This window comes from Siphateles boraxobius, unplaced genomic scaffold (assembly GCF_051911475.1).
Source record: "Siphateles boraxobius isolate OS27281-9 unplaced genomic scaffold, OSU_SipBor_1 130, whole genome shotgun sequence".
In the NCBI taxonomy this organism is placed as follows: domain Eukaryota; kingdom Metazoa; phylum Chordata; class Actinopteri; order Cypriniformes; family Leuciscidae; genus Siphateles; species Siphateles boraxobius.
Window position 1 is genome coordinate 5,008,178 of NW_027508734.1, and position 16,904 is coordinate 5,025,081.

General features: G+C 39.2%; 5 protein-coding genes across 5 annotated transcripts; all 5 read right to left on the minus strand.

The window, feature by feature from the left end:
• Positions 1 to 7,392: 7,392 nt before the first annotated feature.
• Positions 7,393 to 7,793, minus strand: LOC143736487 (histone H2B-like). Its single transcript, XM_077227193.1, has one exon. The coding sequence runs from the start codon at positions 7,788 to 7,790 to the stop codon at positions 7,416 to 7,418; it is 375 nt and encodes a 124-aa protein (XP_077083308.1). The 5' UTR covers positions 7,791 to 7,793; the 3' UTR covers positions 7,393 to 7,415.
• A 943-nt stretch (positions 7,794 to 8,736) lies between these two features.
• Positions 8,737 to 9,048, minus strand: LOC143736439 (histone H4). The gene has a single exon (XM_077227136.1). The coding sequence runs from the start codon at positions 9,046 to 9,048 to the stop codon at positions 8,737 to 8,739; it is 312 nt and encodes a 103-aa protein (XP_077083251.1).
• Positions 9,049 to 10,999: 1,951 nt separating this feature from the next.
• Positions 11,000 to 11,433, minus strand: LOC143736476 (histone H3). Its single transcript, XM_077227180.1, has one exon. The coding sequence runs from the start codon at positions 11,416 to 11,418 to the stop codon at positions 11,008 to 11,010; it is 411 nt and encodes a 136-aa protein (XP_077083295.1). The 5' UTR covers positions 11,419 to 11,433; the 3' UTR covers positions 11,000 to 11,007.
• Positions 11,434 to 12,164: 731 nt separating this feature from the next.
• LOC143736483 (histone H2A-like) lies at positions 12,165 to 12,623 on the minus strand. The gene has a single exon (XM_077227188.1). The coding sequence runs from the start codon at positions 12,599 to 12,601 to the stop codon at positions 12,215 to 12,217; it is 387 nt and encodes a 128-aa protein (XP_077083303.1). The 5' UTR covers positions 12,602 to 12,623; the 3' UTR covers positions 12,165 to 12,214.
• A 676-nt stretch (positions 12,624 to 13,299) lies between these two features.
• Positions 13,300 to 13,913, minus strand: LOC143736475 (histone H1). Its single transcript, XM_077227179.1, has one exon. The coding sequence runs from the start codon at positions 13,897 to 13,899 to the stop codon at positions 13,300 to 13,302; it is 600 nt and encodes a 199-aa protein (XP_077083294.1). The 5' UTR covers positions 13,900 to 13,913.
• Positions 13,914 to 16,904: the final 2,991 nt, after the last annotated feature.

The following is a 16,904-nucleotide window of genomic DNA, read 5'->3' on the forward strand; positions in this document are numbered from 1 at the left end:
TTAGAGACTAAAAAACGCGAAGAGGAAGCGTTACTTTTGCCTTGGTCAGACCAAATCCAAGGCGAGCAATAGCCGTGGGGAAAAGCAGCGTGCAAATATGATGGATAGTTTTAATGGAAAATGTGATAAAAGCCTGAACACGTCCTATGTATGCTCAACAAACAGTCTGAAAGAGACTTTAATGAAATTAGCATCAGTAATGAGCGTTAAGAGGCTTTCATATAGCTGTTGTTTTCGGCATCTTGAAGCACACAAGCATCATCCGGAGGAGTCTCCGTCTGGCCCTCGATCATCTTCGGTCAGCAGAGTATCCATTTTTATCTCATTAAACACGTTAAACACATCGTTGATGAGGCCAACATCTTATCACGAAATGCACATTTTAATTGTAGTATTTCTGTCACCTGATTCGCCATTCTTCTCTTATATGGAACCATGTGAATAGAAATGATGAGAAAAAAAATTCTCAGCAAAGAAAGAGCACAGGTCATAATTTCCTTTTAACCACACTATACGTATGCTAATTCACAACATAGTCATGTATGTACAATGGGCCATTATGTTTGATATTTTTATTTAGACAGATTGTTTTTCTTTTTTTAAATGATGATGTGAACTGAAATGATGAGGATAATTGATTAGTGTTGGTTTTACAGGTTTTTAGGCTGATCTCGTCCTGTTTGTTACAGTTTCAGCCGAACCACTGCATCTGGGTCTCCACTCGGACTTGCTCACACTATAACAGAACGCATTTAATAATGTTAAAACAATTTAAAGATGTTGTTTTGCTGCAGGCCTCAGTTTTGTGGAAGTTTATTCCGCCTCTTATGCCTAAATTCAGGGGCTTTTCCAATTTGAAAACATCAGGGACTGATAAAAAATATGTAACATTAATCAAGATTATTAAATGCTGTAAAAAAATATTCACTTTGTTTTATTGTGTCTGTGTCATTTGCCTTGATTAGTAAAGGGACTATTTTTTTCAGAACACAAGATATTTTGATAGTAAGTAGTTTAGTGACCCGCTGACTTTCAGTGTATGGACAAAATTATTATCTTTAATGTTCCACAGAAGAAAGAAAGCCATTGTGGTCTGGAACAACATTTGGGCGAGTAAGTGACGACAGAAATCTTTGGTGAAACCCTATGAAGCGACTTTATATTGATACCCAAATAAGCCTTTAAATGATCAACCTGCTGTACAAAATCTACTATATGAAAGCCACACTGTATTTCTTTCTCTTTTAAGGGCCACTCTCTAACTCTGAACAGAGGGCAGTCTTTGACCTGCAGTCTTTATTGTTGCTAATGTAATTTGGAGGTTGTTTAAATTGTTGTTTCCCCACTTCAGTTCAGCAATGTTTTGCACATATTTACTGTGAGTCAAAATCCACACCATTAGGCCTAAATTACTATTTAGGAATCCATGTTCTCTTATCATCTGTTCAATATTTCAATGGTTTCTGTCATCTCATTCAGTCTTAACAGTGAAGAGGGTGGATTGGAATCCACTGCTGCTTCATTGTATATGTAATGAGTAATTATAATCAAGGTATTAATCAATATTTTTTCCTTCTAAATATTAAATTAGTTGAATGACTTCTCTAGGCTTGTGAGATTTTACTTTGTTATAAAAGTAAGCAGTGTGATTACTGAAATGTTCTTTTCATGTATTCTTTAATGTCTGTATTTGATATCTGAATTGCAGGAACAGTGCTAGCTTATTTAGCCCGGCTTCCAGAAATGAAATGGGGACTTGTTTTGTGTTTGAGAAAGGTCTTCAATGTGTTAAAACATATAGGGGTCATTGAAGACAATAGTTTAAGGCACCATTTCTTTGTTAAAGCCTTACTTTCCAGTTAGACTAAAGTTTAGCTATCCTTGAGGGAAAGAACGCATTATCTTGATGTTTTGAGAGGACTCTCCTGTTTATAGTTAGAGCCTGGCCAAATCCAACCTTGGATAAAGCTCTGTGTCGGTGTGTGTGTGTGTTAGTCGCCTTGGTTACAGGTTAAGGAACCACTGGCATTATTGGAGATTGACTGAGTTGTTGTTCTGGACATGCTGGCACACAGCAACTCAAATCTGTGACCTGGAAGGTCATGACGTGCCTAACTTCAGCTGCATAATCGATGGAAATATGCTTCAGTCTATCTGTATATGTGTGGAAAATTACTGTGTTTATCTCATAGCCAATGAGAATCATTCATCCTGTAAGCAATGACGTAGCTTAGACCTTGGAAATGGTATAACTGCTATGATCTTTGTAACCGTAAGCGGGGTGGCCTACGAACTCCTGTGAGAGTCTTGAAGCTGACTTCTGCTGTTGAAACTGCAAACTATCGTCAGTAAAACTTTTCTTTAATTTTTTTATAATTCTGACTCCGGGTCTTCATTCTTCATATCTGGTTCTGGGTCTTTGAATGTTTACTCCTTATAATCTTCTTTTTCTAGTCTGATTTATGGCGGTTGGACTTTGGATTGGAATTTGAAGCATCAATGGGAAGGAGAAAAAAAAACTTTGTAATAAAATAAAATTACTCAAGCAATATGTGATTTTTAAATTATACTTTCCAATCCTATTATTTTGAGATAATTATTTGTCTTTGTTCTTGACTAATAACCTACAGTAGAATAGTGTCTAACACGGCTGCTCTGTCAAGTCTTCGTAGTCGGTTAGGAACCTGAGTGTGCTCTTTGATACCATTCTTTCATTTGAAAGCCACGTTTCTAGCATCTGTAAAAGTGCATTTTCCATCTTAAAAATATATATAAATTACGACATAAGCTCTCAATGACAAATGCGGAAAAGTTAGTTCATGCATTCATGACCTCAAGGCTAGATTATTGTAATGCTCTATGGGTGGTTGTCCTGTGTGCTCAATAAACAAATGCCAGCTGGTCCAAAACGCAGCCGCTAGAGTTCTTACCAGAACCAGGAAGTATGACTGTCAAGTACGTTCTGTCGTACTGTCAAGACTGCAACTGGCTCCCTAAAATTACATAACATTTTAAAATCTTGCTAATTACTTTCAGATCACTAAATGGTTTATCTCCTCAGTACTTGAACGAGGTCTTAACACATTATAGTCCTTATAGTCCTTCTGTTGCGTTCTTAAAATTGTGGCCAGTTGATAATGACTATATCAAAATCAACTGCAGGCGGTAGATCCTTTTTCCTATTTAGCACCCGAACCCTCTTCCTAGCCTTGTTTTGGAAGCAGATATACTCTCAGCTTAAATCTAGAACAAATAAAATCTTTTAACCTGGCATACAATGAGCAAATTATTACTTTATATTGTTCAATTGTTAAATATTTGTTAGGCGGCATATAGGTCAACCGGAACCGGGAACACTTCCTATAACACCTGATGTACTTGTTACATTGTAAGAAAATGGCATCTACAGTAATATTAGTCTGTCTGTCTAAACCTTATCCTGAGGTTAGCATAGTCAGCCCGATCCAGTCCATATCCAGATTCAGATGGTGGACCTGCACCTACACACGACCACAACGCAACCCTGAATGTCAGCAGAGACCGTGAAGAGTAAGATCTCCTGTGAAGTCCTCGTCGACATGACAGCCACCGCCACCGATCCTCAGCAGAGACACAAGAACCAGACAGGTCCTCTGCACAAACCTAATGGCCAGCCCGGCATGATGAATCCGATCTTCCAGCAAAAGGAACTGGGCGGCGTTTCCCAAATGCATCATAAGCCATATGTTGGCCGTAAAGCCCATTGCCGGCAATTGTTCTTCAATCAACTTAGACTTACGCTGCTTTTTCACAACGCGGCCCTGGAGGAATATTGTATTTGAATGTTACTGACCTGAACTCTGATCTGTAATGCTGCCTGAATCATAATGACACCGTGTTCATTTGTTGGCCAGAGGAGATCTGGCCCCCCAACTGAGCCTGGTTTCTAAAGTATTTTTTAGTTGTTTTTTTCTGGCTTGCTTAGTTGCGACAATTCATATTTAATAATATTATTGATCTGACACTGCTGTATGAGAACTAAACTGAGCTGGACGATGACATCCTTTTCTGCAGAACTGGTTTATAGATTAAATTAATTGAATAATTGATTATCTTTACACTGTTTGTTTTGCCTCTGGATATATAGTATATCACGGATATCACGCCTCTGGATATCACATACTCTGGAGTACCGCTCCTTTTTGGGTAAATTCCCTCTGGCCGAGACTGAGAATCGCTGGAGTGTTCCCGACAAGACTTACATACAAATCTCTATGGGTTAGCACTAACGTGTTTTCGGCATCATATGTAACCTTAACGTTTGCAGCGATTGGTGGGAAATTGATGGCTACAAATCTAACTGACTTCACCTATTCCATTATGCTTCCTGATGATTGATAGCATGCAATCCAAAAGCTCATTTTGCACAGTCTTTGATGTACCCTTGAAGACTGTGGCAATTTTCAAGTGCTCCTCAAACACTTTGTCTAGCAACGCTAAATCAACCAGTCTACAAAAAATGCCTGCATAGCTTGAGTCTTCACTCTCACATTTGCATCTCAAGGCTAATTCGGACAGGCCACAAAATGTCACATAATCATTCAGACGGACTAGATGTGGCACTTCTTCCTTACCTCAGCGTTGTGACAACGTAACTGTCGTTCAAATGTGTGGCAACGTTGACCATCCCGAAAGTGAGCAGTGTAATATAAGGGAATAATGTGATATGAGTGAGCAGTTTAATATAAGTGAGTTATGTAATGAGTATGTGATATAAGTGAGCATGCAGTCCAATAGAAGTGTGATATAAGGGAGCAGTGTAATATTAGTGTGATATAAGTGAGTAATGAGTAGGCTAATGTGATGTAAGTTAGCAGTGTAAAGTTTTATAACAGGCCTATATCAATATAAGAAATTATATTGTATTATATTTTATTTCCACTGACAAAGTGATGCAATTTTAGCACATATGTTTCTACTTACAAACATGATTATTTCAAACTAGATTGTCAGTAAAAGCTGAGACAGACGCCACTATCTGATATATTGAATATGTATTGAATGTGCGATACTCCACAGTTATTTCAAGCTAACAGATCTTCACTGACATTGTTTCGATAAAATGACACAATTGGTTGACTTTTTATTCAAAAAGAATAGTACTAATTAATAATAAAAATGCCTCCAGTACCCTTTATTTATGATGCTCATTTCAGATGGAATATCTTTAATCAAACAAAACAACAGTGACATTTTCCAAACTGGTGTATCCAAAATGGTCAATGTTTATGATGTGTTTATTCATATTATTTATTTTATTAATTATTCTCTATATATTTGTATTCATTTACATGTTGAGTTCTTTAATCATATATCATAAATATTGTATATGCTCTTGTTTGATTATGTCCAATTGTAAGATATTTGGTATCTCTTCTGTGCTGTAAGACTAAGTGGGTGTATTTTCCATCATCAGTCTTTGACATTTGACCAGTTACTCTGACCTAGCCATTACACCAACTTTGGCATAATGTATAAGTCTTTTGACCTTTTCTTATTAGATCAAAGCAATAGGTTTAAAAGGATGTAAGTTTCCTGCATATATTCATTGCTCTTATACCTCTCCTGTCATTCTGCAAATATCTTCTTTTAACATTCTTTCTCTATACTCCAATCATCATAATATTCATCTGTTATGATACAATACTTTGGATTTTATTAACTTACTTGATATTTTAATTTGTCTCAATAATTATTTTTTATTATTATTATTAATTTGTTATTCCTCATTCAAATTTTATCTTTGACAGTCATTGCTTGCATGTCTGGATCCCATTCCACCACAAATATTTGTGAGCAGCTACCTAGATCTGTCACATTCCTGTTATTAATCTCAGTCAAAACCGATTAGGATCGTCCACAAATATGAACAGTTTGAAAAAGGGCTCTCAAACTCCTTCAGTAGCTACTGCATAACATTTATTATTTTGCAAATGTTAAAAAAAAAACAATATAAGCTCCAGTGCCCTTTTTAGTTTTATTTTGCCGGTCTCCAAGTAAAAATACAGCAATGTGCTTTAGATTTGTGAAAAACAAAAAACGAATATATATATATACAGGTCCTTCTCAAAAAATTAGCATTTTGTGATAAAGTTCATTATTTTCCATAATGTAATGATAAAAATTAAACTTTCATGTATTTTAGATTCATTGCACACCAACTGAAATATTTCAGATCTTTTATTGTTTTAATACTGATGATTTTGGCATAGAGCTCATGAAAACCCCAAATTCCGATCTAAAAAAATTAGCATATTTCATCCGACCAATAAAGGAAGTGTTTTTAATTTAAAAAATTTAAAAAGTCAACCTTCAAATAATTATGTTCAGTTATGCACTCAATACTTGGTCGGGAATCCTTTTGCAGAAATGACTGCTTCAATGCAGCGTGGCATGGAGGCAATCAGCCTGTGGCACTGCTGAGGTGTTATGGAGGCCCAGGATGCTTCGATAGCGGCCTTAAGCTCATCCAGAGTGTTGGGTCTTGCGTCTCTCAACTTTCTCTTCACAATATCCCACAGATTCTCTATGGGGTTCAGGTCAGGAGAGTTGGCAGGCCAATTGAGCACAGTAATACCATGGTCAGTAAACCATTTACCAGTGGTTTTGGCACTGTGAGCAGGTGCCAGGTCGTGCTGAAAAACGAAATCTTCATCTCCATAAAGCTTTTCAGCAGATGGAAGCATGAAGTGCTCCAAAATCTCCTGATAGCTAGCTGCATTGACCCTGCCCTTGATAAAACACAGTAGACCAACACCAGCAGCTGACTGTGGGTATTTTGGGTTTTCATGAGCTGTATGCCAAAATCATCAGTATTAAAACAATAAAAAGACCTAAAATATTTCAGTTGGTGTGCAATGAATCTAAAATATATGAAGGTTTAATTTTTATCATTACATTATGGAAAATAATGAACTTTATCCCAAAATGCTAATTTTTTGAGAAGGACCTGTAGTAAGGGAATTTACAGTCAAAGACCCAGAACCAGATATTATGAATAAATACCGGGAGTCAGAATTAGATCACATTTTACTGCATAGTTTACGGTTTCATCAGCAGAAGTCAGCTTACAGGGGAGTAATATGTAATATATTTTAAAAAAAAAATACACACACATAATCTACTTACCTAAAAGGTTTCACTGAGCGTTTTAACAATCTTCTATTAATGAAAAAACCTAATGGAGCTAAAACGTTTAGGTTAATAACTAATCACAGTCGTTTTTTGATCAAAGGCAGCAAATTATCCGACGATAAAGCTTATTTTTTTCTATTAAACTATTAAACCAAAGATGAAGGAAAAACTAAAGCTCTTTTTTAAAGACATTGTGGCTGGCTCTTAAAAGAGCCTTTGTGTTGTGTTTAGCGGAGCTCGCTCTACTTTGAGCTGGTGTATTTGGTCACAGCCTTTGTGCCCTCAGACACGGCGTGTTTGGCCAGCTCTCCGGGCAGCAGCAGACGCACGGCGGTCTGGATCTCTCTCGATGTGATGGTGGAGCGCTTGTTGTAGTGAGCGAGACGAGACGCTTCACCGGCGATGCGCTCGAAGATGTCGTTGACGAAAGAGTTCATGATTCCCATCGCCTTGGAGGAGATCCCGGTGTCGGGATGAACCTGCTTCAGGACTTTGTACACGTAGATCGCGTAGCTCTCCTTCCTGGACTTTCTGCGCTTCTTTCCGCCCTTGCCGGCGGTTTTAGTGACGGCCTTCTTCGAGCCCTTCTTGGGTGCGGACTTCGCTGGTTCAGGCATGATGCTACAAGGCACGCAGAGATATTCTAGAACACTAAAGCTGTGGTACTTTAGGCGGATTTTATCCACTGCTCTATGCTAATTTCAAAAGGGAGTACGAGCTTCTCTGATTGCTAGTTTTCCTGGACCAACCCATAGAGTGATTTCATTGGCGACATTAAAAGTCCCTTTAGTTGTAGAACAGCCAATCGCAGGCTTTAAAATATTGATCCGCCCATCGCCTCATGTCTTTCTACCATCCCCCATTCTTTCATGTTTCTTTGTTAAATTTTCCCGCATTTTTCGGAATGCAATGCAGTATAAAATATTGATAATTTCAGTTGTTTAATTAAATTGAATAACATTAATTTAATACATAATTCATAAACACAGGAGATCAAATTGCCCCCGTTTATTTCATAGCCTTCGCATATTAACGGTATCCTTCAGATAACACATTAAACCGAGATTCTGACTCCCTGTAACGTTAATCATCAAGAACCCCAAGGCACTTCTCGTAAAGAGTAACGTTAGTGAGTCCCCCGAGTCCTGGTGCCAAATCCCATCCATTGGCCCTTTACCAATGGCCTCTTAACAATCCCCATCCATTGAATTGGCTCTCACTCCCTCCACCTATAGCTGCGAGCACTGTGGCTCCAAGTGGATGCTAACTGTGGTGGTGGTGGTTGAGAGATCCCCTGATACATTGTAAAGCGCTTTAGGGGGTACACTAGTTCATATTAACAGGCTATATAAATACCTCATTCATTAGAATATTTAAATACCATATCATGACCTCTGTGAAATTTTGAAAGTTGTATTACTGAATGTAAACATCTAAAGAACTACGGTAACGTTAATCTCGGTAAGATAACACTTAACTTTCACCACTTGGAAATTTCTTTACGAGAAAATATGGGTGGCTCTTAAAAGAACCGTTGGATTTTTTTTTTTTTACGTTAATCGGTTAGCCGCCGAACCCGTACAGTGTGCGTCCCTGTCGCTTCAGCGCGTACACAACATCCATGGCGGTGACGGTCTTTCTCTTGGCGTGTTCAGTGTAAGTCACAGCATCACGAATGACGTTCTCCAGAAACACCTTCAACACACCGCGCGTCTCTTCATAGATAAGCCCAGAAATACGCTTGACGCCGCCACGTCGAGCAAGACGGCGAATAGCGGGTTTAGTGATTCCCTGGATATTATCACGAAGTACCTTTCGATGACGCTTTGCGCCTCCTTTCCCGAGTCCTTTGCCGCCTTTTCCTCTCCCAGACATGATAACAGATATACTTCAATTCAGAAGACCACAAAGATAGTGGAGAACAGAGGTTTATAGTCGGCTAGCGGACCTAGTTGAAACCAGATGCATGGGCGGTTCTAGTAAACGTCACCCAACACGCTACTCTCCGAGTGGAGGATCGGGCTGTTGACAGCGCTGGACTGTGATTGGAGCATTAATGGAGGGAAGTGATCGGGATGTCCTCCTGGGACCAGGAATAGACTTTTGTCCACTGTAGTGGACATTTTAATTTAGTGAAATTCTCTGACATCATACATGTCACATGTCACACCTGGATGTCCTGTAAAGAGCACATTCAGGGCTTTTCAGAGATACCAAATGTTTCGTGGTTTCACCATAAAACAACTTCTCCTTGGTCTTTAAAAATGTCTAACATTAATTTAATCATCAAATGTAGCACTATTATGAAAATATGATGATAAATTATCATTTAAATCGGACTACTTTTCAAATTGTATTTCATAAAGCAACATCTCAGGAAACCGTTGTGGGGTTTCAAATAAAAAAATGATTTTCTGTTACAGAACAGGACATTGATTTCATTCATGTCCACTGTAGAGGACATCAGGACTTAAATCATGTTTATCAGGAATTTTGGGAGACACAAAAATTGAATATGGAAATAAATTATACATCAATATTCCTATAAAATATTAGATATTATTATTAAAATGTTGCTAATTATTACTCCAATTATTACACTTTTTTTCATTAAATGTTACTCCAAGAACACAGTAAGGTACTCAAACAAGTTATAGGAGTTATAAGATATTTAGGGATATGGATGGATTCCAGGTTAACTTTCAAGACACAAATACAGATTCTGTTAGAAAAATTAAAAAAATAAAAATAAAAAATATGTTTAAATCTAACAATTTATTAAGATGTTTGCACGAATGGAATGGGGAGCTAGTCAAAAATCTTTACAACAAATATATTGTCCATTGATCAGGTCAGTAATTGATTATGTACACTGAAACATAATTGCTGTTATGTTTCTGAACATTGCTGTTGTTCGTTTAATGCGTATTTTCTCGTTGAAATAGCTTAACATTATTAGTTTTTTCATTTAAAGTAAACATTGTAGTTTATATGTATGGTTGAATCCATTTTTTTTACATGGATCCAATATAAATTGGCAGCGGGACATTAAATTGAATTTATTCATTGGATCAAAGCATTTTTATTAGATTAAGCATTAGGGCTGGGCGATATATCGCACGATATTGTTATGCGCATCTCGTCAGTAAAGCCGGTTCCTTGATTATAAGTAAATCGCCTTCACCTGCTTTCAGATGGAGCGGCATTTACTCTACAGCACAAACTCCAGTGTTAAATTAACACTCAAGAGTGTTAAAGTTAATGAGATAATTAAGTGAATAATTTAGTGATGTTTGAGCATTATTGAAGACACCTGATGTTAACAAGCAGAATCATTGAAGAAAATAACAAATTGTAAGCAACCGTTATGGCGATAAGTGTTTGCTTAGTTGGGCTCTTAACCTTTATACGTTCTCTTTAAATTTTGTTTGTCTGCTGTTATATAATTATAATAGTCAAATGGACAAAGAAAAGTGTGATTTGATAGTGTTGAATATGTAGGTAAAATAAAATGTGTACTGAACACTTCTAGCAAATACTGTGATTAGTGTTATGCATACTATTTTGGAATCGATTTCCGCTTTCTACCCTGGTTAAGAATTTAAAAAACTACTTGATGCAATCTTGAACATCACAAAAGAGACTCAAATTGAATTGGTTACTTAAGGCGCGTTTAATTCTGATAAATAGTTTTACTTCAGCAGCAGTATCAAAAGCATTCACTGGCTAAAATGCAAATAAAAAAATATAGAAAACTATTAAAAGGAAACCTCTTTTTTAGAGACATATAGGTGGCTCTTAAAAGAGCCTTTGGGGTTTGTGACTGCTGTGGATTTAAGCGCGCTCTCCGCGGATGCGGCGGGCCAGCTGGATGTCTTTGGGCATGATGGTGACTCTCTTGGCGTGGATGGCGCACAAGTTGGTGTCCTCAAACAGACCCACCAAATAAGCCTCGCTCGCCTCCTGCAGGGCCATGACAGCCGAGCTCTGGAAGCGCAGATCCGTCTTGAAGTCTTGAGCGATTTCTCTCACCAGACGCTGGAAGGGCAGTTTGCGAATCAGCAGTTCAGTGGATTTCTGATAACGGCGAATCTCTCTCAGCGCCACGGTACCGGGCCTGTAGCGATGAGGCTTCTTAACGCCACCGGTAGCGGGTGCGCTCTTACGGGCGGCTTTAGTGGCCAGCTGTTTCCTCGGGGCTTTTCCTCCGGTGGACTTACGAGCGGTCTGCTTGGTTCTCGCCATTGTATCAAATGATCCCAGTTGCTGCTGTAAACAGAATGAACGAATGAATAGTTCACTAAAACACAGCTCTTTTAAGCCTATGGCTGCCATGCGCTCATTGGGTGGCTTTGCTTCAGAGGCATTTGATTGGTTATTGCCCAGCGTCTATAAATTACTGTTGGCCAATGGCTGTGCGTCTCCTGTTTTCAAAGAAGAGACGACAGTTTGTGGTTCCCGCCCAAACATCCTTTGTTTCTCTTTGTATTCATGAAAATAGAATAGGCGAAATCGGGTATAAATTTGTACGGCAAAACCAGTCTTTGAGCAAAACCGTGATTGATTTTTAAAATATTATTGAGTGTAGAGTTGGACTTGTGGTACTAATAGTAAAAACTGAGATAAGTACATATACTTAACCACATTATGTTTCATTTCATTGTAATTTATATCAATATAGGTTTATATATGTTTAGCTATGTTAGTAAAACTGTAAAAAGCACTTTCATAATACATTCATTAAATCCTATAGATAATAAAACATGTTACTCATTAAAAGTATCTAAGGACATGCATTGCTAGTCAGAAGTTAACAAGCGTCATTGAAAAACATTTATGAATGGAATCTCTGACATTTAATTTAAATATATACATTTGACTACATATAAGACAGCATTGTATTTAAAGTACAAAACCGCGAATTCATTGGCATTCTTGTTTTTGTTTATCATACTAAATCGGACGAATGAAATAACTCTTTCTTAGAGAAATTGTGTGGCTCTTAAAAGAGCCTTTGGTTTGAAGAGAAGCTTCCGTCCGTTTATTTGCCCTTCGCGGGCTTCTCGGTCTTCTTGGGCAGCAGCACGGCCTGAATGTTGGGCAACACACCACCCTGAGCGATGGTCACGCCACCCAGAAGCTTGTTCAACTCCTCGTCGTTGCGCACCGCCAGCTGCAGGTGTCGAGGGATGATACGGGTCTTTTTGTTGTCCCGAGCGGCGTTTCCAGCCAACTCCAGGATCTCAGCGGTCAGATACTCGAGCACAGCGGCCAAATACACCGGAGCTCCGGCACCGACGCGCTGGGCATAGTTGCCTTTGCGGAGAAGCCTGTGAACACGGCCGACGGGGAACTGCAGTCCCGCCCTGGAAGAGCGAGTCTTGGCCTTAGCACGAGCCTTTCCCCCGGTTTTGCCTCTTCCACTCATTGCGGCCTACAGTTGTTGATTCTTTATTAAGGGAGTAACAGTGATATTTCGAACAGCAGTGTTCTGACTTTTAAATGAAAGCTCCCTAGTCTCTTACTGGCTGGAGTCTGAATACATCATCGAGCCAATCAGTGAGCTTCCCTCCAAACTTAACCCCCTTTCAACTACTGACACCTCAGTCACGTCACACAGTAGGTCATCAATTCAACAGCCCCTTAGCTTCCTTTTAATGTATTTAACCGTTTTAATTAATTAATTTCTAATTTTAGTTAGATAAAATTTATAATAAAAGTTAATGTTCATTGTTTTTTATGTAAAGCACTCGGAATTACCATTATGAATAAACTGCTATTAAAATAAACTTGCCTTGCCCATTATCACTGTCTGGTTGAAAACAAACATAATTGATTAAAATGTATTAAGTTGGTCTTGAAACTGTGACGTTTTATAGTTAAATGCTAAACATTTCTAATGACGTCTACGCAGATACTTCAGATTTAATCAAAACGTTCACATTATCGTCAAGTTTAATGTCGAAATGTATTTGCACATGAACATGAAGGGCCCATTATTTTGTTCTCGCGGTAACAATGACACTTTCATTGAGATGGCCGATAAAATAATGCTCTTTACAAAGAATTAGTGTGTGGCTCTTAAAAGAGCCTTTTTGATTTCAAAAGAAATGTAAAAAAATTAGTTTATTTCTTTTTGGCTGCTGTCTTTTTAGGCTTGGCGGCTTTAGGTTTCGCCGTTTTGGGTTTTGCAGCCTTTGTCTTTTTCGGACTCTTGGCTGTTTTCTTAGGAGTCGCTGGTTTCTTTGTCTTCTTCGGGCTCTTCGTTGCCTTTTTAGCGGCGGGTTTCTTCACCTTCTTCGGAGATTTCTTAGCGACGGGCTTCTTTGCAGCTGCAGTTTTGGGCTTCTTAGCGGCAGCGGGTTTCTTGGCTGCGGGCTTCTTGGCTTTAGGAGCCGCTTTCTTGGCGGGTTTAGTCTTGGTCTCGCTCTGTTTCTTGTTGAGCTTGAAGGAGCCCGAGGCGCCGGTTCCTTTAGTCTGGACCAGTATGTCATTAGTAACGAGACTCTTGACGGCGGTCTTGACGCGGGAGTTGTTCTTCTCCACATCGTATCCACCGGCAGCGAGCGCTTTCTTCAGGGCGGCGAGGGACACACCGCTCCTCTCTTTAGATGCGGACACAGCCTTGACGATCAGCTCGCGGACGCCTGGACCTGCTTTCTTGCTTTTGGCGGCTGATTTCTTCTTGGCCGCTTTGGTCGCGGACGCTGGAGCGGTTTCTGCCATGATTTTTCTGAATGAATCTGAACTCTCACAATCTGACTGTGATCAACAATGAGCCGCTGCGCATTTAACCGAAGCATGAGAACCGCGTAGACTCAACCAGCTCTGTTCTGCGTCTGCTCCTCTAACGCCTTTGCTTGTGTTTTCTCCTTTCATATTTGGAATAAAACTGGAGATGTAAAATAGTTTAGTAGATTAAAAACAACGTACACATGGAGTAGAGACAATGAACTTTAATTGAAGACTAAAAGACGCGACAAGTGTAAATTTATTTGAGCATCGTCCGTTCAAATCCAAAGCGTGCACCGGTAATGAACAAGGCTGCGTGTATATTTCATGTTATTTTGTGTATTAACAATAGTAAACTAGTGAGTGTGTCATCTTGGTTTTGAACTAGCACTTTGACAATGTCTTTAATGTATGTAAGTTCGCTGAGGGATTTGTGGAGTGTTTCATTCAGAGGTTGTTTTGTGCAGCTTGAAGCACACACACACTCTCACACACACACACACACACACACACCCGTCTAAAGCCCCGTTCACACCGTCAGCGACACGCATCGACAAAGCGACATGATCCCATTCATTTCAATGGAGCGCTGGCGACATCCGGCGACACGAGCGACATTGACCGTTGGCGACAGAATGTGTAAGTTGACATGTTTTCCACTGCTGCTCTGTGGGTTTCAAGGTGCCTTGTGTAATATCCGCAAAAAAAATCAATTCATACTCCACATTCCATACCAGATGGGGGCAGTCTACCTCCAGAAAGTGAATTGATCTACTCTAGAGTAACAAATGAGAAACGGCATAGTCTCTATGCTCCGCCCCTACCTTCACAACGACCCTAGAGCCGTAGCCGAAGCCGAGCCAACTCCTAATAGAGGACGTTTTGAGTCCAGAGGTACGTTGGTTGATGTCAAGTGATTTTTAAATTACATCTTCAAGCTACTCCCCTTCACCAGTGAATGTTCATATTACATTATTTTGACAGACAGCATTCGCCGCTGTTGACCAAGCTAGCATTCAGAGCTGCCAACTCTCACGAATTCACCATCACCGATTCTGTCAATTTTATTACGCAATTCAAACAAAAAATGCCGTTTTGGCGCTTGTAAATGTTAACGTTACACGACAGATCCCCAGCGCACGTGAACCGATCATCTCTACTAGCTAATAGTAAAAACACACGAACACTGTTGAAAGATGCAGTATGCTACAACTTAGCAGTACCAAAAATTATTCCTCATACATAATACTGACCAATCATTTTTTTAATCAGTGTGCAGAGGTCAATAACATAGCTGGAGAACAAATATGTCAGATTTACCTCAGGAAAGCAATTTAGTAAACATAATATAGCTCACGTAAGTTAGTTCTCATTACACCTTTCAATGTAGCCATCGCTAACTTTAGAACTTATATCGAACAGCCTTCGATACATTTCTATGTTATAACTTCCCGAAAAAACTAAAGAAACATATAAAACAAACTTCTAGCGAAATACTAACAGCATCTTACTGACCAATCCAAAAGAAATGTTGCAAGTTCGGAGTCAAACCTCATTTCTTTCATTTCCATTAGTTGTCTCCAACGATGGAAAGCAGTGCCAATGTTAACTCTGGTTCTGCTCCTTTTTTATCCGATTTTATTTGTGATTCCGAGCGCGTTTTTTCCCTGCAGCGGGTGGTTGTAAGGGTCTCTTGCCTAGGGCTTCAGCAGGGTTCTCAAGTCTCACGCATTGGCCGTGAGACACACGCAATTCAACCAGTTCACACGCTCACACGCCACAACGTGTATTTCTCACGCTGAAGAGGCAATGCCAACCAAGTTGTATAGGAGGCGCAGGCACACAAAGTGAAGTTTCCTGTCGCCAGGCACGTATCTCGGCCAGACTGGATTCGTTACTGAGAAGGATATCTATGGGTATTCCTGCACAACCGGAGGCTGCAGTTTCAGGACCCCAGTTTTAGGACCGCAGTTTCAGGACCCTAGTTTTCTGTTACAGTGCCACCTACCGAACTGGATCACCGAAAACACTCATCATTTAACCCCTTTCGTGGCAAAGATCACAGACGGCCCCAGATTATTGTTCAACATTCATTATTCGTTCAAACATCACACTCTTACTTATTTGATCTGGACAAACTGAGCATCATTAGAAATATTTATAACTCCAGCTTCGATAGTTGACCACTGTTTATGATAAAACTGGTTTGCAGTGACATTCATTTCTTAATTTATGACAGGAGTGCAAAATTATTAATCTGTAACGTTCGTTATTTTGAATAGAAATCATCACTCATAAAGCAGTCATTCACGTCTTCTCCGGTTTATTTGTGTTCACATATACAGCATCCGCCAGGGTTCTTAGTCCAATGGTGCACATATTTGGAGAAATAATGATTTTCATGTTCCACTAAATTATGCGATCTGAAGCTCAAACAGCGAACACATTGAAATATGCCTATGGATCTATCTCTCCTCTTCCTGATTTGCGTCAATTCTCTGCGCTCTCTTATTCGTTATAGAGCTGTCAATCATCTCACGTGGTTGAACGTGACAATAATCCTGCCCTTCTGCATGACGCGCTGCTGTGTACACTTCCTCATTCTGACCTCCGTGATAACAAAGCTAAGACACATCTCTTCACCTGAAACAAGAAGCTAATAAATGCACGATTTCGAGTATATGTGGTTTGTGTGTGATTTTCGATATTTTCATATGAATAAAGAATGTTTACAGTATTGCTAAGCAAGGTGTAGCCATTAGCTGCATATAAAATGCTATATAACATATTTCAACATCTTTTTTTTTTAACTTAAAACCATTTTAAACCGCGACCGGAATATGATACAAATACTCGATGGTGGTTTAAAGTGAGCTTTTAGTAAAAGTGTAATATTAATATTTTAAATTGTGTCACAGCTCGATGCTATACTTGCTCTAATCCACCTGCTGTAGGAGCTTTTCTATTCCATAATCTTCTTTGTTAATATATATATATAC

Coding starts and splice junctions, on each gene's coding strand:
- LOC143736487 (XM_077227193.1), bottom strand. CDS start 7,790: ATGCCTGAACCAGCGAAGTCCGCACCCAAGAAGGGCTCGAAGAAGGCC.
- LOC143736475 (XM_077227179.1), bottom strand. CDS start 13,899: ATGGCAGAAACCGCTCCAGCGTCCGCGACCAAAGCGGCCAAGAAGAAA.
- LOC143736483 (XM_077227188.1), bottom strand. CDS start 12,601: ATGAGTGGAAGAGGCAAAACCGGGGGAAAGGCTCGTGCTAAGGCCAAG.
- LOC143736439 (XM_077227136.1), bottom strand. CDS start 9,048: ATGTCTGGGAGAGGAAAAGGCGGCAAAGGACTCGGGAAAGGAGGCGCA.
- LOC143736476 (XM_077227180.1), bottom strand. CDS start 11,418: ATGGCGAGAACCAAGCAGACCGCTCGTAAGTCCACCGGAGGAAAAGCC.